Raw genomic sequence first — 22562 nt, forward strand, 5'->3', positions numbered from 1 at the left:
CCTAAAGTAAGGCGGTTCTGCAGGGTAGGAATGGACAACATGTGCTGCAGCCCTACACGTGATCAGATGATGGCTCCTACAGACATTTAATACACTACACGATTCTAAAGCAAAATAAAGTTCACCATCCGCTGGTATAAGACTCAATCCAGCTACTATAAAACCCTTATTTAATAATGGACAATCTCACAATTGGGTTTCTGTATTTTAAGATGTTCTCATGCCCAGAACACAACTTCCATAGAAAATTATCTATTTGTTTTAATATAAAGGGTAATTTTTTAAAAACAAGCAATAACATATTTTGCAATTACCTTTTACATTTTCACAGCAGTTACAGTACTGGGTTCTATTTGTATTTTATGTTGATCCTATCCTCATCGTTACACTTCAAATGCCTTCAAAGCAGAGACTGTCCCACTTGTCCTTTTATTTCCTAGGTCATGTGAAATGCGCCCAGTAGGCATTCAACAAATATTTTCGGATCTGAATGAAATATCTCATTCATTCAAAAAACATTTATTAAGGAATTATTATGATACTATTTATTGAGGACACCAATGTGAAGGTTTTAAGTCCAGTCTTTAGAAAGATTACAGTCTACTGGGGAAAACTGGTATCCACGATTATACTACCATGTATTAAGTGCCACAATGGAAGGAAGCCCATGGTACCAGTCATGCAGCCTAGATGAATTCAGCCTGGATCAGAGAGAGATGGCGTCGAGATCCTGGTACTGAGTTTTGAGGGGAGAAGTACGAATTGGGCAGAGTAATGAAAGTGGTTGATGGTGGGAAAGTTCTAGGTAAGAGGAGGGGATATTTCAAGTATCAAGTGATTCACTGGACACTGGTGAAGAAGCTGGGGCAAGAAAAGGGTGCAGGACTTCTAGATTTATAATTTGAGCAACTGAGCGTCCGTAGATGATGAGCATTAACTGAAAGAAAAAATTAAGAACTCAAAGGAAAAGCAAGTTTGTATAGGAGGGTGTGGAGATTTATATCATTTCTAGTTAAAGGAGAGTCGGATGGTAGAAGAAAGGACACAAGAGAGAACATACCCAGGAAAGGATAAAACATGCAGAAAGGAAAAGGTATTTCAACGTTGACTTAAGTCATCCTTAGAGTCTGACACAACTTGTATTCCTGAAACGTCCCTATTCTAATCATCAACAGGGAAGCTGCGGTGTTGTGAAGTCTGTCACAAACCTCTTGGAGCCTCATATTTTCCCACATGATCGTCTCTCACGTGTGAGAATTAGATGTAATAGTGTTTAAACGCTTAGCACAATGCCTAACCCTTAGCCTGTGCTTACTGTCAGTGTTCTTCCATTAAGAAGAGAAAAGTGCTCAGCAACAAACACTTTTCCCTTATTTTATAAAGAAAATATTTATTTTTACAGTTAACACCCCCATCTTGTGGCTTTTTAAGGTACTGTTGACAAAAGAAGGTTTAAAGTTATGCTGTATTTTTGCAACTATATTGTTGTTACATCATGGAACATTCCTTGGGGGCCTTTTTATAAAGTTAAACTGATTGGACCAAGACTATAGTTAGGAAATTCCCTACCCAGAACAGAGAATGACTGTAATCCATTAGAGTTGCATTTATAAAGCTATTATTTAACTTAAAAGCAAAGAAAACATTCCAAAGAGAATCATACATTTTATACAGGCATGTGATTACTTTAAATCTAACCAGAAAAAAAATCTTCCCTCAAACACCTGAATATTTTTTTGTGAAAATAATCTGGTGGCAACATGCCAATCGAATTCAAAGTAATAATGTTGCTGATCCATGAGGTCAAGAAACACCCTGTATTAAAATGTTATAAATTACATGGTGATAACAGCTTAAAGAACTCACCAGCGCTAACAGCGCTAACAATTTTGGTTACTCAACTAATGCCAGGTATCTGTCCATGGGCAAGCTGTGTGGTAGATTGTGCTCTGCCATCTTGGGGCATTCTGGGCACACACATGGAGTCATGCCCTGGTTAAATAAGCATCCATGAGTCTGTGCCCACAAGGTTTACATGACTGACCACCTTTTAAGTCTGGCAAGATTTTAGCTCTAGAGTGAGAACCATTATACTTACTCAACAATTCCTTACTTTTCTAAAATTCTGTGATCACCAAAGATATTGTGCTAATTAATATGTACATATACATATTCATGTGTGTGTGCCTGGTACTTGTTCACATAGACATATGCTTTGTTTGCAATGCCCATTTGGTACAACCAGCAGTGGTTTGGGGTTCGGCTGGAAAATCATATTCAGAAGACTCAATAGGCCATACTCAGTACTAGGCTCACTCTGCAGAAGGATATCAGAGAGAAAAGCAAGCATATGGGCAGGACAAAAAACAAGTGTGTCATCAGTGGAGTCCTTTTCTCTAGAGCAGCTTAGGTATGAGAACTATGTGGGTGGAACAGAAGTCACTCTGGCTCAGTGTAGAGGAACAGCTCTGCCATGGCATCCTGATGACCCTGAATGTTTTGTAACCCTCCCAGGACATGAGAAGATGAATGAAGCCATCTCCCATTCACTGTGAAGCCATCTCCCACTCATCACCCTAGAAGACTGTCCACAGACAATTTCTTACCACCTCCCAGGTTCTGATGATGTATGAGGCTTTCTGCAGGGCGTATCTGCCGACTATAAAACCGCCGAGCTACAGTGCAGAACTGGCTCCTCTGTAACAGGGTACCCTACAACTCCTATTACAGCCATGCGGCCCCTTTTGTTTTGGAATCATCATTTTTGGTGTGTCCAAGAACCCAGAGAGTCTAGCAATTCTTCCTTTTACTGCCTACATGTTATGGACTGCCTGAATCTAAGCAGTCCTTTGTATCTTTACTGGCCAACAGAGACTTGGAGCAGCAGACTCTTCTGCTGACCTTGAAGGAGCAAGTATCATGGGTTCTCCAACTGCAAGGAAAAGAATTCTGTCAATATTACCTGAGCTCAGTCAGTAAATGGATCACAGCCCTGGCAAAACTTTGATTTCAGGCTTGTGAGACCCTGTGCAGACAGCCCACCTAAGCAGTGACTGAACTCCTGACCCATGGAAAACGTGAGATGATAAATACGTATTGTTTTAGACTGTTAAGTTCAGGGCAATCTGTCAGACAGTAAGAGAAAATGAAAACGTCCTGTCCAGAACTCAGTTTGTTGGAACCTTGGTTCTGATTTCAGACTCCATTAGCTAGGATTAGGTGAAGTATGGATATTTTTTTCTTCATACCAACGGCTACCTGACTAAAGCCCAAGTATCTTAACAGTAACTTGATTTCCTATCACAGCACCCTTCCCACTATGTGCCAACTATAGCCTGAACTAGAGCAGGGCTATCCCTCCTGAGATCCTGAATCCATTTAGTTTACCGTCCATAGTTAGTATTCAAAACTTAGTCTGTTTCCAAAGCTGTTTCACTGCTCTGCCCATTCTGTCTCCCTTCTTGTCAGGACTCAGATCCTTCTAACATTAGATACATTTACTACCACATTACCCATCACCCACCACCACCAACACATATAGATAAAGGTTTAAATGGAAAATTAATTACCCATAAAACTTAGATCAATATATGTATTAGAATAAGTAACAAATATGACAACATTCTGGAGGGATATAAAAAATAACTGCACTTTCAAAAACCAAACCTATGATATTACATCTATTATTCTGAAAATGGGACTCAAGCACAGATTTAAACCAAAACTGACCTTGAGATTATGCTAAATAAATGCATCTGACATAAAGTAATCAAGTTAAGAAAACCAACAAACAGGCACCAGATTTCCTTAGCTATGATTCAGAGGTAGCTTTGTGAAAATAGAAAGTTACTGGATTTTTACAATCCTGTAGTTATAGTCAGTCTACATCTGGGCTCAGCAAAGTTTTTTCTGTAAAGGGCCAGACAGACAATAGGTATTTTAGATTCTGTGGGCCATAAGGTCTTTGTCACAGCTACTCAAATCTGCCATGGTAGTTTGAAAGCAGCCATTGGCAGTAAGAAAATAGGCATGGCTGTGTTCCAATAAAACTTTATTTAGAAAAACAGGCAGTAACCAGATTTGGCTCCTAGGCTGTAGTTTGCCAACCCTGGGTCCACACAGAAATACGATAAAATCACTTAAACAAATGAGTATCTCAGGAACTTACTGCTTAATTTTATCATTTCTAGGTCCAAATCTTGGTCCAGATGGTCCCCTTCTGAAAACAAAATACCAAGCACATATTAATGAGAGCATTAAAATAAAAAATAGAAAACACATACACACAATCAGGCTTAATTCTAAACATGGACCAGTAATTTACCCCAAGGAACCACACATAACTGGTATTGCTGGAACGTGATGTGTAATCACATCTGCACTTCACTGGCCACAACTAACCTCATTCTTCTGAATGTTAAAACTTTCAGAGAAAATAGAGTTTATATAACCTTAAGTTACACACAGGTTGTTGTAATCACTAAACTCTGAAACATCATAACAAGAGTGCCAGTGACTATGAATAGCTTTCTGATCAGTTATAGACAGAAAAAGTAAATTCACCTTTGAATTAGGTTATAATAAATGCTGATTATCAAAAATGGATACAGAAAAAAATCCATTCAAAACACTCTTTTTTGTTGCTCATCTTAAATTTATCAACAAAGCTAACGGGAAATTCAGGTCTATGAAAATACCAACATTTCTCAAACTGTTATTTGTTAGTCAAGTGTTGTATCATTTCAACCAATCCATTTTAATATTGGGGAAATAAAAACTTGTGGATAATCCATTTTGAGTAATTAGCATTCCTCTGATGATTGAGAATAAGGTATAAATTATAAAACTTAAAAAAAATAGAATTGGGGAGACTGGCTCAGTTGGTGGAGCATACGACTCTTGATCTCAGGGTTGTGAGTTTGAGCCCCATGTTAGGCATAGCGCTTAGAAAAAAAAAATTACAAAAAAGAAAAGAAAAAGATCTCTACCAATTAATCACTAACTCCCCATTCCTCCTCCTCCTAGCCCCTGGCAATCTCCATCCTGCTTTGTGTCTCCATGAACTTGTCTACTCTAGGTACTTCATATAAGTGGAATCACATAAAATTTATCCTTTTGTGAACAGCTTCTTTCACTTAGCATAGGTTCTTGGAGATTCATCCATGTTGTAAACATATGTCAGAATTTCCTACCCCCCCCCTTTTTTTTAATATTTGGAAAGAGAGAGAGAGAGAGAAAGAGAGAGAGAGAGAGAGAAAGAGAGAGAGTGTGTGTGTGTGTGTGTGAAAGAGAGAGAGAGAGAGAGAGAGAGAGAGCGCGCGCGCAGGGGAGGGGCAGAGAGAGAGAGGGGGAGAGAGAGAATCCCACGCAGGCTCTGTGCAGAGTGCACAGAGCCTGATGTGGGACTCGATCTCAAGAAACGTGAGATCATGACCCAAACCAAAATCAAGTCAGACAATTAATTGACTGAGCCACCCAGGTGCCCCAGAACTTCCTTCCTTTTTAAGACTAATATTCTACTATATCCATACACCGCACTTTGCTTATCCATTCACCTGCTGATGGACATTTAGGTTGCTCCATCTTTTGGCTCTTGAGAATATTGCTGGGTGTTGATAAACTGCTGGGTGATAAACCTGGATTTTGATTTCTTTTTTAAAAATTTATTTGGTTTGTCTCCTCTTCAACACCCAAACAGACCCACAGTGTGTGGAAGCTGTATTTTGAGCAAGTGTGCTAGCTGCTTGTCAGGCCCTCTGCAAAAGGTACATTATTGGGAGTGGACTTCCAGTGGTACGCTGCAGGTCTGAAGAATTAGTGTTTCTCACAAGGTATCTCGCTGACATTGAGAGAATCATTTATGTAACCTTTTCAATACAAGGCCTTTTCAATACGAGGTCCTTTCTGACGGGTAGCTAGTGCTCTAGGTCTAAGGCTTTTTACCATATTTGCCACTGTGGCAATTAGCTTTGTGACTCTTGGGAAATCTTGTCACATGTAGGAGGTATCTTCCCACATCATCTGACCTTGCCAAAATGATACTATTTCCTATTAATGGATTTGTTTCCTATGTTGTTCACTGCTTCATGGCTGTCAATTATTTTTATAAAATGTTTTTATGTAGGGGAAAAGCCTCTACAAAAATCTTACAAAATTATAACAAAGAGGGAGGCAAATTTTTTGGGGGGGAGGGGGCACATCTGCCTACACCAATCTCTAGAGAAAACTCCTGTCACATATGTCCTCCTTCCTGCCTTTGCAAATACAACTTAGGCCTATATGATGACAGCCCTTTCTAATTATAACTGTAGATGACTGACCAGATCAATTACCTGACAAAGTATCAAGGCAATTCAATGGGAAAAGGATAATCTTTCCATCAGCTGGATGGATAGCCATATGCCAAAAAAAATAAAAGAATAAAAAAATAATAATTATCCTTCACCTTTACCTCAACCATACATAAAAATTTACTTGAAACAAATTATAGAGCTAAATGTGAAAGCCAAAACTAGAAAATTCCTAGAAGAAAACATAGGAGGGGATGCCTGGGTGGCTCAGTCAGTTAAGCATCCGACTCTTGGTTTTTGCTCAGGTCTCAATCTCATGGCTGGTGGGATCAAGCCCTGCACTGGACTCTGTGCTGACAGCACGGAGCCTGCTTCGGATTCTCTCTCTCCTTCTCTCTTTGTCCCTCCCATTTTCATGCATACTCTCTCTCTCAAAACAAACTTTTAAAAAATTAAAATAAAGAAGAAGAAAACATAGGAGAAAATCTTAGTAAGCGTGGGTTTGGCAAAGATCTCTTAAATAAGCAAAAACAATAAAAGAAAAATGTAATAAATTGATTTCATCAAAATCAACACTTTGATCTTCAAAAGATACTGTCATGAAAATGAAAAGATTAAGTCACCAGATGAAAAGTAAATGTCTGTAAAACACATCTGACAAAGAACTTGTATCCCGAATACATAAACAACTACATAAAAAGACAAATTTAGACCTGGACAAAAGACTTTAACATGTACTTAATCCAAGATATGGGGATGACAAATACACAAAAAAGAGGTCCAACATAACTTGTCATTAGGGAAATGCAAATTGAAACGACAGTGAGATACCACTACACATCTGCAAGAATGACTAAAATTTAAAAACTGACCATATATAGTACTGACGAGGATTTAGAGCAACTAGAACTCTTATACGATGCTGGTGGGAATATAAAATGGTGCATCACTTTGGAAAACAGCTGTAAATATATACCGGCCACTCGACTAACTCCTAAGTATTTTCCCAAGAGAACTGAAAGCATCAATACACACAAAAACTTGCACATAGACGTTTACAGTAGCTTTATTCACAATAGCTAAAACATATAAACACCACAAATATCCATCAATAAGTGAATGGATGAATGAACTACAGTATATTCACACAATAGAATATTTCTCAGAAATAAAGTATCGATACATGGGATAGCGTGGATAAATCTCAAAATAATTATGCAAAGGGAATGATACCAGGAAAAAAAAAAGGCATACTGTGGGATACCATTTAAAAAATTCTAGAAAACACAAACTACGGTGATAGAAAGTAGACCAGTGGTTGCCTGGGGATTGGGAGAGTGATAGATTACAAAGGGTATGAGGAAATTTCAGAGGTGACGGTCATGTTCATTACTTGATTTTGGTGATAATTTCACAGGCATATAGTACATGCACCAAAACTCATATTATATACTCTATATGCATTTTACTGGATGTTAATTATACTCCAATAAAGCTATTTAAAAAAAAAAAACTTACAGAAAAAAGTCTTCTTCTTCATCTGAATCATCTTCCAAAAGATTTCTCTGTCAAAAAAAGAGGGGGAAAAAAAAGACGTGAGTTTTCAGATTCAGACGTCTTGCAAACTGTCAGGGAGGAGTAATGAAAGGAGTTCTATTCTGGTGAAATTTCTTAACTCTAAGCTTCCAGACAGAGGGAAGAGTGGTTACATGTGCTTTATCGTAAGCTGAAAGAACCACATTTGCCAACTTTCCGAAGAAAATGCTTACAATACCAGAATCCTATCACTGACAACACGGTAGAAAGGTCACTGAAACCAGCAGGGAACTGAGGAACTGTAGGCAGTCAGGAAGACATTAAGTCCCGTCTCCTTCCCCGCCTTCCAGTCTCTCTCCACTGGCAGAACCTAATAGGAAGCCACGCGGCAAAGGAGAAGTGCAGTTGCTGAGTCCAACTCTAGCATCAGACAGAAGGGTATAGAGGACAGGTTTGGAGCTGAGACACAAGGGTTTAAGAATCGGCACAGTCCACCTACTGCCTTCACAGTTCACAAATAACCTTCGACACATATGTGAACTTCCAAACAAAAACCACTTTATACTTTTACTCTATAAGATGCAACTATTTTCCTTAAAATGAAGATGATCTCACCCTCTCCCCAAAAGGGGAAGATATAAAGTTCCAAAAGGAGCCTAATGAAGAGCAGCAACCAGACTTTCCCGCATGGAAGAACTTCAATAGTACACAGCTTCTACACAGAATAACAGCTCCCCAAGACAGAAACCGGAAACCGTGACTGTTTCCTCACATGCTAAGAGGGCCTCTGCAGGTGCGACTGAGTTACAGGTCTTGAGGTGGGAAGATCAATAAGGATTATTCATGTGGGCCCAACATAATCCCAAGAGTTCTTAAAAGAGGGAGGCAGAAGTGCCAGAGAGAGAGGGAGGGAGAGAGAGGAAAGAGGGACAGACGAGTGGGGAGAGAGACGGAATAGAAGATGTTATACTGCTGGCTTTAAATTTTTTTTTTTCCAACGTTTATTTATTTTTGGGACAGAGAGAGAGACAGAGCATGAACGGGGGAGGGGCAGAGAGAGAGGGAGACACAGAATCGGAAACAGGCTCCAGGCTCCGAGCCATCAGCCCAGAGCCCGATGCGGGGCTCGAACTCACGAACCGCGAGATCGTGACCTGGCTGAAGTCGGACGCTACTGCTGGCTTTAAAGACAGTGGAGGGAGCATGAGCCAAAGATGATGGGAAGCTTCTAGAAGCTGGCCAAAAGAAGGAAACAGACCCTCCCTTACAGCTTCCAGAAGGAACACAGCCTGGCCAGAGCCTTGATTTTAGCCCAGGAAGACCCACTTTGGACTTCTGGTCACCAGAACTAGAAGATAATAGATTGTGTTGTTTTGAGTTTGTGGTAATTTGTTACAACAGCAATAGGAAACAAATACACCACCTATTGCCTTTTCTGAGAAAATTACTCAAGGAATTGCACCAGCCCAAACAACAACAAAACCCAATTAAATCAAAGATTCTAAGACAGAGGTCAATAAAAATCAATGAACCTAATAAAATGTGTGGTCAGTTTTGAATACATACGGTAATGTGATTGTGAACTACTTATAGCTACTGAAAAAGAAAAGGTACAATATAAGGAGAAACTTTAAAAGAGCCCCAAACCATTCTAACAAAACCTAGAAGCTGGGAGAAGAGTGAAGCAAGTAAGTAACATAACAGTCACACCTGCTGGGGAGACAAGTGGAGGCAGGGAAAGTGGGCCAGAATGAGGAAGTAAAACAATGGAAGGGACGTGGTGGTTGGTATGTTGACACAGAAAACAGATTTAAACATCACTGTTAAAATATGAAGTTAATAACAAAAAAGAGAGAGATACAAAGGGAGAAAGGAAGGATACTTTTAAACTGTCTAGTGATACCGAGGCCGAGGAGATGAGGAAAAACAATCAATCTGCCAAAGAAGTCAGGGAAAAGAGGAAAAATATATGAAATATAATGATCTATGCATAATGATATATAACATATCACAGAGAGAAAAAATGAAAATAGGATGTATTCAATTTTTTTTAATAAATATGTCTGAGCATCTTCTATGTGTCAGGCACTGTTCTAGGTATCAAGACAGCTTTGAACAAGACAAAGTCTGAGCTCTCACAGAAAAATATTCGATGGTAACAAATGCTATGCAGAGGGGCGCCTGGGTGGCTCAATCGGTTAAGTGTCTGACTTCAGCTCAGGTCACGATCTCATGGTTCATGGGTTCGAGCCCCACATCAGACTCTGTGCAGACAGTTCAGAGCCTGGAGCCTGCTTCAGATTCTGTGTCTCCCCCTCTCTGCCTCTACCCTGCTCATACTCTGTCTCTCTAAAAGTAAAATAAATGTTTAAAAAAAAAAAAAACAACTACGCAGAGAACTGAAACAGAGATAGGATAGAAAGTGACAGGGTGACTAAATGAGATTAGGTTGTCATGGAAAATCACTCTCAAGAAGTGAAACTTAAGCAGAGATCCAAATGATAACAAAGGGCCAACCAAAGATCAGGGGGAAGGGCATTCACCGGCATCAGAGGGACTGGCTAGCACAGAAAAAGCCCAAATACGTTAGTTGTTGTAACAAATGTGAATGGTATGAATGCTCCCGTGGGGGATAAGCTTAGGAATTCCCTGGGCCTACACCAATGGGTTAAGGAGGCACAAAGAAACACAAAGTCATAAAATGCTCACACCTGAGTTTGGATAACCAGATTGGCACTCCAAGAATAGGGAGGTGCAAAGGCTCCCCAAAATAGGGAGGGGTGCTGAACCCCCAAAAATATATAGAGAGAGGCAAAGGCCTGAAATAGAATCAGCGCAAAGGTGCCCAATACATAGGAATAACAAGATTAGATATTCAAGGTGAAAGCACCCCAAGTTTAGTACTACAGCAGAAAGCTGCTTTCATAGAACAGGGCCAGGGCAGGTAAATTGGTGAATTGGACTTTGGACCACTGCACTGCAGGCAAAGCAGCCCAAGGTGACTTATTAACCCTGAGGTTATTCCCCCTACCTGTCTCATCTCCTAGGCTGGCAAAGATAAACAGGCACAGCGCCTCCTGTCTGCTGTTAACAACCATCTACCCATCTGCCCGGCACCTGGAATTTATTTTATATTGAGCCAAACCCCAAACACTGTGTATCCTCAAAATCCCCCTTTCCCCCTCACATCCACAAGTTAATGTTCCTAGTTTCTTTGTCTCTTTATACACACCCATCACGTTCGCAAGCCTTCTGATCTGAATAAATATGGGGCGAGGACCCTTATTCGGGGCTCTTGCCTTTTTCCCGGACATTAGCCATCTCTCGTTTTAATCCTGCGTTCGCTCTTTTGCTAGACAAAAGAGAACTTTAGACTTAGAGTCTACGACATGCTCCTATTAAAAAAAAGAACTACATGTGATTGGAGTTCAAAAATTCCAGCCAATATCTGTTTACAAAAAATTCACCTAAAACAAATTATCAAATAAAGGAAGAAAAGGTGGGAAAAAATATATCAGCAAATTCTAACAAAAAGAATGTTAGAGTTAGCAATATTAATACAAAGATGAATTTAGGACAAAAGCATTAAACAATCAAATTTAAGATTTTATAATGATAAAATGCATAGTCCACCAAAAAGATTTAACAGCAATGAATGTTTATATATAACAACATAGTTGCAAAAGATATAAAGCAAAAGCTGCTCAAATTATAAAGAAAGAAATGGATACATTCAAAATCATAGGGAAGATTTAACATACCCTTCAGAGATAGAGAAACTAAGACGACAAACAATAATCTAGAACTTTATATTTAGCAAATTTTAATTTCAAATATCCAAGAAATAGATGTGCCACAAAATAATTTTAATAAATTCCAAAAACTAGAAATTACATACGTCACATTCTCCAGGCATAATGCAGTGCAAATTAAAACAGGTAACAAAAGGGGCACCTGAGTGGCTCAGTCGATCAAGTGTCCGACTCTTGATCTAGGCTCAGGTCATGATCTCACAGTTCGTGTGTTTGAACACAGAGCCTGCTTGGAATTCTCTTTCCCTCTCTATCTACCTCACTCATGCTCTCTCTCTCTCTCTCTCTCTCTCTCTCAAAAATAAGTAAAGAAACTTAAAAAAAAAGTAACAATAAAACTTTAAAACACTCTTCTAATTAACACATTAAAATGTAATGGAAATTTAACAGACTATTTAGAAATAAGTGACACTAGAGAAAAAAATCTGTAGGTTATGGGTCATAGCAGCACTTAAAGGAAAATGCATTTATTTATGAAATCACAAAAACCGAATATATATGAAATAAGTATTTAACTCTTAAGATGGTTGAATTATTCCTAAGCAACACACAACTCCAGAAGTTTAAGAGAAAAAGATTAATGGATAACATAAAAATGTTAAACATGAAAAACTATCATAAACAAAGTTAACTGGCAAGTAACAGATTGGGCAAAAAAAAATCTGCAACATACTTTCAGAAAAGGTCTGACATCTGTATTATATCAAGAGCTCTGAGGAAACAATAAGAAAAAGACGGCAAGGGAGAAAAATAGTCAATGGAGAGAGATAGGCAATTCCAGACAGAAGAAGAAATGGCCAATGATCACACGAAAAGATGTTCAAAGTCAGTAACAGTCAGGGAGATGCATTAATAAATTCCTCCAACAAATATTTCTTGAATGCTATTCTAGCTAGTAAGTTTAACAGTCACTATATTTATGAAACAGTTTATGTGCCTTAAAAGATAATGACACTAATGATAAGATATATTTATTATAGTTGTACTGTAAGAAACACACATGAAAATCAATGTCTTTACACCCATTCACTGAACAAACACAAGGGCTAGTGAGACACTATCAAAAAAAGAGAACAGGACACAATGAGATAACGCTTTACACCCACTAGGCAGATAATAATAGCAAGTGTTAGGAGGAAAAATTGGTGGTGAGGAGAAACTGGTTGGTAGAAGAAATGCAGAGAAATTGGAATCCACATATACTGCTGGTAGGAATGTAAAAATTGTACAGCCACCCTGGAAAACAATTGGGCAATCTTCAAAAGGGTGAATAGAGAGTTACTATAATACCCAACAATTCCACTCGTAGGTATTCACACAAGAGAACTGAAAACATGTTCACACAAAAACCTGTACATGAATGTTTATAACACTGCTATTCTTAATTTTTTTTTTTTCAACGTTTATTTATTTTTGGGACAGAGAGAGACAGAGCATGAACGGGGGAGGGGCAGAGAGAGAGGGAGACACAGAATCGGAAACAGGCTCCAGGCTCTGAGCCATCAGCCCAGAGCCTGACGCGGGGCTCGAACTCCCGGACCGTGAGATGGTGACCTGGCTGAAGTCGGACGCTTAACCGACTGCGCCACCCAGGCGCCCCGACACTGCTATTCTTAATAGTCAAATAGCCAAGAGTCAAAAGCAGTATACAAGAAGTCCTTAATATTAAAAAAAAAAAAACCAAATGTCCGTCAAGTGATGAACAGATGTGATATATCCATATAACGGAATATTATTCAGCAATAAAAAGGAATGGCATACTGATCTATGCTACAATATGGATGAACTTCAAAAACATTATGATTTAAGTCCAAAATGCCAATTACAAAAGACAACATATTGCATGATTCCATTTATATAAAATGTCCAGAGTAGACAAATCTATAGATTGGTGGTTGCAAGGTTGAGGGGATGAAGAGATGGGGGATGACTGCTAAAAGGTACAGGGTTTCTTTCTGGAATAATGAAAATGTCCTAAAATTGACTGCAGTGATAGTTGCATAATTCTGCAAATATACTAAAAACCATTGAGTTGTATACACTTTAAAAGAGTGAACTGTATGGCATATGAATTTTATCTCAATAAGCCTGTTACTAAAAAAAGTGGAATGGGCAAGTGGAATAAAACTTTAAATAAAGTTTTAAAAAGTAATTTATAGATTATTAGAACCAGTTATCAAATTTCACCACCTGGTAACTATTCAAAAGGAGGTCTCTATTTAAACAGCCAATTTTGTTCAATTCTGATTCAATACCCTATTTTTACAATAAATCATAGGAGTAATCAACCAACAACAGTTACAGTTACAAGTCTCAGTGGTGGATTGAGACTCTGTATTTTATAATTTTAAGTCTATATATAAAGTTTATTTTACAAGCAATTAGTCTATTGGTGGATTATACCTCCTTCAAGTAAAAACTACAGAAAGTTAGGATAAAGGGAAGACACATTTCCTGTATTATACTAAAAGACACTTTTAAATTGTAAGATGTTGGGCAGAGTGAATAATAGGAGGTTCAGAGCTTGTACAAAAAAGGAACGTGTAAAATGAAGTCAAGTAGACTATAAGCTCTATATGGGCCCTCCAGTTTTTAGCACAATAGCAGGTGGTCAATAAATGAATCAGTAAATGAAGGAATAGCAATGAGACAGGAAGTGAGCAAGGGCTTTAGGTTGCTGGATAAAAAAGAATACCACTAATTCCTTCCGTAATAAATACTTAGTGAGTGCTTATTCTAAAAGTAACCTATCTACAACATTTATATCAAATGCTGTCTTCCAAAATTCAGATTTATACACATCTGCATAGAATGTTCTGGGATAAATAGGAAATTGAACATTATATAAAAGCTACTCTGGACTCCGAGGACAGTTACAGAACAAGAATTCTTTATCTGCAATTTCAAAAATCTAAAAAGTTCTGAAAACCAAGAGGTTTTGTAAGTTTACTTTATTTTTTTGTGTGTGTGCTTTATGAAATTTATTGAAAAATTGGTTTCCATACAACACCCAGTGCTCGTCCCAAAAGGTGCCCTCCTCAATACCCATCACCCACCCTCTCCTCCCTCCCACCCCCCATCAACCCTGTTTGTTCTCAGTTTTTAACAGTCTCTTATGCTTTGGCTCTCTCCCATTCTAACCTCTTTTTTTTTTTTTTTTTCCTTCCCCTCCCCCATGGGTTCCTGTTCAGTTTCTCAGGATCCACATAAGAGTGAAACCATATGGTATCTGTCTTTCTCTGTATGGCTTATTTCACTTAGCATCACACTCTCCAGTTCCATCCACGTTGCTACAAAAGGCCATATTTCATTTTTTCTCATTGCCACGTAATATTCCATTGTGTATATAAACCACAATTTCTTTATCCATTCATCAGTCGATGGACATTTAGGCTCTTTCCATAATTTGGCTATTGTTGAGAGTGCTGCTATGAACATTGGGGTACAAGTGGCCCTATGCATCAGTACTCCTGTATCCCTTGGATAAATTCCTAGCAGTGCTATTGCTGGGTCATAGGGTAGGTCTATTTTTAATTTTCTGAGGAACCTCCACACTGCTTTCCAGAGCAGCTGCACCAATTTGCATTCCCACCAACAGTGCAAGAGGGTTCCCGTTTCTCCACATCCTCTCCAGCATCTATAGTCTCCTGATTTGTTCATTTTGGCCACTCTGACTGGCGTGAGGTGATACCTGAGTGTGGTTTTGATTTGTATTTCCCTGATAAGGAGTGACGCTGAACATCTTTTCATGTGCCTGTTGGCCATCCGGATGTCTTCTTTAGAGAAGTGTCTATTCATGTTTTCTGCCCATTTCTTCACTGGGTTATTGTTTTTCGGGTGTGGAGTTTGGTGAGCTCTTTATAGATTTTGGATACTAGCCCTTTGTCCGATATGTCATTTGCAAATATCTTTTCCCATTCCGTTGGTTGCCTTTTAGTTTTGTTGGTTGTTTCCTTGGCTGTGCAGAAGCTTTTTATCTTCATAAGGCCCCAGTAATTCACTTTTGCTTTTAATTCCCTTGCCTTTGGGGATGTGTCGAGTAAGAGATTACTACGGCTGAGGTCAGAGAGGTCTTTTCCTGCTTTCTCCTCTAAGGTTTTGATGGTTTCCTGTCTCACATTTAGGTCCTTTATCCATTTTGAGTTTATTTTTGTGAATGGTGTGAGAAAGTGGTCTAGTTTCAACCTTCTGCATGTTGCTGTCCAGTTCTCCCAGCACCATTTGTTAAAGAGGCTGTCTTTTTTCCACTGGATGTTCTTTCCTGCTTTGTCAAAGATGAGTTGGCCATACGTTTGTGGGTCTAGTTCTGGGGTTTCTATTCTATTCCATTGGTCTATGTGTCTGTTTTTGTGCCAGGTTTTGTAAGTTTAGAGCCAAAACTCATTTGGAGGAAAACCTGGCATGAACTGATGTTAGCTTTACTTACTAATCAGACATTTCTCTGAGAAATACTAACATACTTGGAGGTGCTGCTCCAGACACTAAAAAGGCTGTTATATAATATGCACTTAACTACCTTACTAAAATCTTAAAAACTCTCAATTCCAACCAATTTTGGCCCAGAGTTCTGAATAAGATCCTGTGTATTTAACATTTTCTTTGAAAGACTAGAAAGAAGCAGTGAGCATAATCTGATCAATAATGGATGCAGGATTCAAATGAATCACCAATCTAAGGAACATATACTTTTAAATATTTACTATGAAGAAAAAAATATAAAGTAGAATACAGCTATAAAATTTAGATTTTTCTAAAACAATTTACAAAAGGAATGAAAGCATATTTTTAATCTGTTTAAAAACTGAAGATTCTGAACTTACCCTTTCACTTTTCACAGAACCAGTGACATCATCGTCATTTAGGTGGCGCTTGAACTTGGGAGGCATATTTTTTACTCAAGAGGTACTTCTCTGTTTCCCAGCAGAACAAGTATTCGCCACCTTAAGGGAAAATGCATGTCATTATATTTGAGACTTGAGGGTGAAAGCTAAAGTACTTAAATAGTGTTCAAAGCCTTGTATGGTGGAGCCTCCTTGACTTCTCTGACTTCAACTACTGCCTTCCCACTTGCTTCATTCCGGGTGATGCTGTCCTCCATGCCAGGCCTTGATACATAAAAAAGTTAAAAACTGTGAGAAAATGGATGTAACTTGTAACTTGTGAAAGAGAACATGTGGGGGAAATCAGTGATTTTTTTTTTTTCAATATTTATTTTGAGAGAGATGGAGCACATGCGCGAGCAGGGAAGGGACAGAGAGAGAGGGAATCCCAAGCTCCTTGCTGTCAGTGCAGAGCCCAATTCGGGGCCTGATCTCAGGCACCGAGAGATCATGACCTGAGCCGAAATTAAGACTCGGAAGCTAAAACGACTTCTGAACTACCCAGGTGCCCCTAGTGAAAGTTTTCATAAAACTAAAGAGCAGATTGCCTAGGAGTGGGGGAAATTTGGAGAAAATGAGGCATTAAATGCTTTAAGAGTTTAACCTGGAATTAGAAGACAGAACACTCCTAGTTCTCTAATTTTTAGTTAGTTGATTAAACCATGATTCCGTTTCAAGTGTGAAATAGTGATTTCTAGGCTTCTGCATGGAGTTGGCACGGTCAATCAGATAATTCATGCAAAAACATTCTGTAAATTATAACACCCTATTCTAAAGCACAGCACTAGGCTCTAAGAAAAGGGATGTGTATTAAATACTGGGTTAAACAGAGCCAGGATGCTGTTTTGAAGGGTTTTTTTGGTTGTTGTTATTGGTTTTCTTTGGTTTTGGTTTTATTTCTTTTTTTCCTACAGAAAGTTTCACAGCTTTTCATATGCTAATATGCATTGTGGTTTTCCAAGAAAATGCTTGAGTATGCAGCTTATTCAAAATTTCTGGAGAAAAAGCTGACATGCAAACATGAGTTTTCAGTTTCTTGGATTAGAAGATGGATAAAAAATGAGAATAGCTACTAGCTAAAGTACTGAATCTTTTACTATGTGGTATGCACTGTGCTCAGTGACTTACATGTATTTTCTTTTAGTCTATATGATACTCCTTTAAAGTAGGCACTAAGAAGCTAAAAGAGAATTTAATTTAGGAAAAGTAACTAATATTCCCTCTACCGACTGAAACAGCAGACACACAGACCCAAATTAACCAATGGCTATGCATGATCACTTTTAATATTTATTCAATTAGCTGCCTATCAAGTTACAGTTCTGTTCTAGAAAGACCACTTCCCTATAAACAACCCAGAAGCCCTCTTTCCCCTTCCATAAGAAATCACCTCTAAGATTTTTAATTAGGCATCAGTTTGCTAGTTAACATATACAAGCCCAGAGTCCAGTTTCATAAACCAAATAAAAGTAATATTTTAAGGTAGTGTCCTATCAAAACAAATTGATACACTTTTCTTTGATAAGAAATGCTTCTAAATCAGAAACCTAATCACTTGTAACAAAAATCAAATTCTTGCTACCTAAGTAACAGTTCTAGAGTTCATCCCACAATATTTCTGTCATGTACATCTGGCCCATTTTATTCCTCATACTTTGATTTCAGAATAATTCATTCACACAGAAATATTACAGACTCCAGGAAAAAAACAGGAAGCAAGTTTTCTGAGCTTTTAATTATACCTGTATGTTATTTATATTTTAAACCCAACAAAGGTGCTTCTTTAATATCCCCCAAACAGGCAGACTTACATCTTTATGAAATATACAGTAAAGCTACAAGTTTAATGATGAGCAAACACCATAATCAGGTCCTATAATCCAAGGACCAGCCTCACGGAGACAAGAAAAGTGTCTGACAACAGAAAAGCCATCAGCAAAGCATCAGGCAAGATTAACTATGCAACTGATGATTTGTGTCAAATAACTAGTAGAAATAAAGAACGCTCAGAAATCAGGCATATATTTCTACCTACACTTTCCCCTGCAAACATCACACATGAATTCAGGGATTTGTGTCTGGGTAAATATGTAAATAAGAGAGCTTTCATCATGCATTTCATAGAGAGTGGAACAGCAATACACAATTCACTCTAAAAATGTCACATCACCATATGCTTATGTCATGACCATACGTTTACAATTTCGTGTATATATATATTTTTAAGAGGCAGTAGTTTTCTATTCAATGTCTTTACATGTAATACACTTCTAACTTGTTTAGTAAACGTTGGCCTCTTTTTTGCTTTAGGCACAGAACAAAAACCCCTATGTATTTCATTTCACACAAAGCTTGGATCTGGGCAGAGGTTTCCCTTTTCCCCGCCTCCATTCCCTTCTGACTCCTCTTCCTTATCTCCATCAACAGTCTTGACTGGTGCAGTTTCACGGAAATATGTGACTTGGACACAGCTTGCAGATGTTACGAAAACTATCAAACTAATGATTCACGTCACCTGGACGTTATAAAACACAGCAGCGTTGGCGCTCTTTCTCCCTTGACTTTAAATAATGAAACAAATCCATCCCCTCCAGCAAGTAGCTCGGTTCCCCCCCCCCCCCCCCCCCCAATTGTCGCACCAGGCCTCGTCCTCCGACATCTGCTCCTAACTCTGGTCCTTTCTACCCCAAGATACCCACTCACATTCCAGGGTGCCTCCCACTCTTCTCAAACCCTCCCCACGCCCTCCACTGTTCTATCTGCCAGAGCACCCTTCAATTGCCATTCTTCTCCCCCTCTCCCCCCCCCCCCCGCACACCCCCGTCCAGGTCGTCCTCCTCCACAACACCTGGCCCGAATCCAGCCTTTCCTCAGTCGGGGGTCCCTCCCCGCCCGCCCGCCCCAGGCGGGTCTCGCCGCCCAACGCGGACGTTGGGACGCGGCGGAACAGGGGCGTCGTCTCCGTTTCCTTCCTCCTCACATCAGCCCCTCCCGTCGAGAGGGCCGGCGCCAGTACCTGAGTCTCCCGGGGAGCTCCGGGCAGCTCTCCGGGGCCGACAGCGCTGGGAGGGCGGGGGAAGGAGTGGGAAGCGCAGAAAGAAAACGGGGAGGGGGAGACAGTGGGCGCGGACTCGGCGTCGGCCGCTCCGCCGCAGCTGCGCCCCCGCTCATCGAGCCGATCGGCGCTCCGCGGCCTGGCGCCGGACGAGGGGGCGGGCCCAGGCGGCGGAGATGGTCGAAGGAATCGAGTGAGTGGAGCGCCTCCAGGGGAGGCGGAGGAAGCTGGGAGAGAGAAGTCCCTCAGGGCGCGCGCTGTACAAGCCCGGGACGGGTGGAAGAGGCTTTTAGGTGATGCTTTAGGCGCAGCCCATCACCCTTGGCTAAAGAAACCGAGTAGAAAACAAGGAGGATGGTTCGCAGCCCCGGAACTACTTCGGATTGTCTGGGCCTTTCCGGAAGTTCTAAGTGACCCCTTGTTTATCGATGCAGTTAGACTAGCAGGGAGCTATTGAGGGTTGCGAATCCCACCTCATTTTAGACGTTAGGAATCTCTGGTCTAGATTTACTGGAGGCTGCAAGCTAGTTTAGGTAGATTTGGGAGGAGGACTCAGTGCTCTTTACCCTGTATTCTTTTTAACCTAAAATAACTAGGTCCAGACACCGGAGCCTTCGGGTTTGTTAGGAAATCACCCTTGTATGGCCTGTCCACTGTTCTTTTCACCCTCCCCCTTCACCCCCTCAGTATCATATTTAAATTTGCAAGCCTGAATTAGGTGGGCATAGTAATCCAAAACCATTCTAGAATATGCTTTTACGGTCCCTTGTTTCACTTAGCCATTCCTCCCAAACACGCCGCTGCTGGACTGTTTTACTCATTCCCCCCACCCCGATCATTTGTGCATTACGCATCTTTTTCACGTAATACGTGTGGGTCCCTTGTTGATACAGCGTTGCAGGCATTTTTCAGTTAAAACGTACCTAAGTGGAAGATGCCCTGGCTGGGATGACTCTGATTATCTAAAGTTCAATCACCTGGAAAACTTTAAAAACTACAATGCCCAAACACTACTTTGAGATTCTGATTCAATCATCCCGGGATGCTGAGAAACAGCCGTGGGTTGTCAGTTGAAGTTTCTGAAAACCTGGCGTTAGACTCGCTGTGAGTTTACTACTCAGACCCAGGCTGACTTGGACAGACACCACCCACCTAGAAGGAAAGCTTCTTACAGTTTCTCTGCTTAGGCATAATGGTGACACTACCCTAGACCCCACAGATGACCCAAAAGTTATTTCCTTCTTCCACAGGTGATTTTACGTCTGTAAATCTGCTTGTTATGGGGTGTCTCCCTCCTTTGGTGCCTTAGCCAGTTAGAGTCTGAGGCACTTACAGCATCAGCCTTTCTTACTTACACAACTTAAGAGTGTGATTGAGCTGTAGGAGCACCTCACTGCGTAACTTGTATAACTAATTCTTTTTGTTTTAACCATAATTCTTTAGTTCTGCCAACCATTTTGGTAAGATTGCTGAGGGGAGGGGTAATGCCAGTCCCACCCCTTAATCACCTGAACAAAGTCCCTTTGACTCTCCCCTATATTTTGGAAAGGGTAGAAAATGTCACTTTACAGTTACTATGAATCAGATATACCAGTAAGCCTGAAAGGATATAAACAGCACTGGATATAAGGTCAGAACAGGGTTCCAGGCTCACCAATTTGAATAATTTGGTTATTTTTACCCTATTTTCTCTTTCTTGAGCTTCAATTAATTATTCAGATGTTCATCTTCCAATTTTCTTATAATTTCTCTTTCATCTGATATATTTATTTTGTTGAAGTAGGCTTCCCACCCAGCGGAGCACAAAGCGGCCTGAACTCATGACCCTCAGATCAAGACCAGAGCCCAATTCAAGAGTGGAAGGCCTAACTGACTGAGCCACCCAGGTGCCCCTGAGCATCTGATTGATTCTTAAACTTTCTATTATTCCTCCTGTTTTTAGCTCACATCATGCTCAGAGTTACCTAGCACTTCTAATTCCCGAGCCTTATTTATGCAGGGTTTAGCCGTGTAAATCAGGTTGCTTCGTGGCCTGCTTAGGATTCTTGTTTCTTAAGTCTGCTAAAGTAATTGTCACTGATTCATCTACTTTGCAGGTTTCAATATTTTGTTGTTGTTGTCTCTGTTCCCATAAGGCAGAAAAAAAAGTACAAAACAATTCTAAGCATGTGAACAACTGTTCAACATCAGCCAAAATGTAAATCAAATACCATTTTTCATCTATCACTGACCGGGAAGGAAGGAATTTAGCAGCAGATCTTCAATACATTCTCTCCCCTTATAGAGGAATACCCCTAGAAAAGCAAGCAAGCATGTAATTCTTAGAAATATGGAATAACAGACCTCCTGACAAATTAATAGTATTTGCTAGTAAGGAGAGTTGATATCTATGGAATTCCTTCAGTAAGATATTCCTGGGCTGGGACTGTTTATGGTAAACACCCCCGAAATCTGTGGATTTGAGGTGCATGACTGGAAAATATCATGTAATTTATGTAACTCAGCATGTAATGGAGATGTTCCAAAACTGAGTTGGTTGCTTCTGCGTGAGGTGACTACATACCTTATTTAGAAACCATATCTATGATCTTAGACAGAGATGCACCCAATGCAGGAAAAAAGGACCTGGGAAACAGCACTGAGTCCTGAACCTCTCCCTATTTTGTGCCTCTTGGTCAGTGGTATCTTTGAAATTAGTAGAGTTTAAAATGGTAAGATCTCTAATTTCTGAGTCTAATTTGAAAATTTGATCCTTTTGCCAGCTCAATGGCAAAGATTAAAAAGTTTGACAACACAGTGATGGAGATGTGTACACGCGGTATTGTGGTGTGGGAGGTGGGAAGAACAAGCTTTCTTCAACACTTGGTGGAAGTATAAATTGGTACAAATTTTTTTAAGTTCAGGGTGGTAAAACACGTCAAAAATTATATTAAGTTCCTTTTGACCTAACAATTCTATTTCTAAAATACTTCCCCAAGTTGTATAAAGG

The 22562-nt window shown here is 39.8% G+C and overlaps 1 protein-coding gene across 2 annotated transcripts in view; it reads right to left on the reverse strand.

Moving 5' to 3' along the window:
* Positions 1 to 22562, reverse strand: part of VAMP4 (vesicle associated membrane protein 4) — a 50307-nt gene that overhangs the window by 9622 nt on the left and 18123 nt on the right. Inside the window, exons 1-4 of one of the 2 annotated variants that reach the window (XM_043568874.1) lie at positions 19535 to 19895; positions 16459 to 16578; positions 7809 to 7855; positions 4169 to 4219 (exon numbers count right to left, since the gene is read on the reverse strand). In XM_043568874.1, coding sequence (XP_043424809.1) covers positions 4169 to 4219; positions 7809 to 7855; positions 16459 to 16524 — 164 coding nt within the window. In that variant the 5' untranslated portion in view covers positions 16525 to 16578; positions 19535 to 19895. Of the gene's footprint in view, positions 1 to 4168; positions 4220 to 7808; positions 7856 to 16458; positions 16579 to 19534; positions 19896 to 22562 lie in introns of those variants that run through there. The other variant, XM_043568875.1, reaches the window with a different exon arrangement.

This window comes from Prionailurus bengalensis, chromosome E4 (genome assembly GCF_016509475.1).
Source record: "Prionailurus bengalensis isolate Pbe53 chromosome E4, Fcat_Pben_1.1_paternal_pri, whole genome shotgun sequence".
Classification (NCBI taxonomy): Eukaryota; Metazoa; Chordata; class Mammalia; order Carnivora; family Felidae; genus Prionailurus; species Prionailurus bengalensis.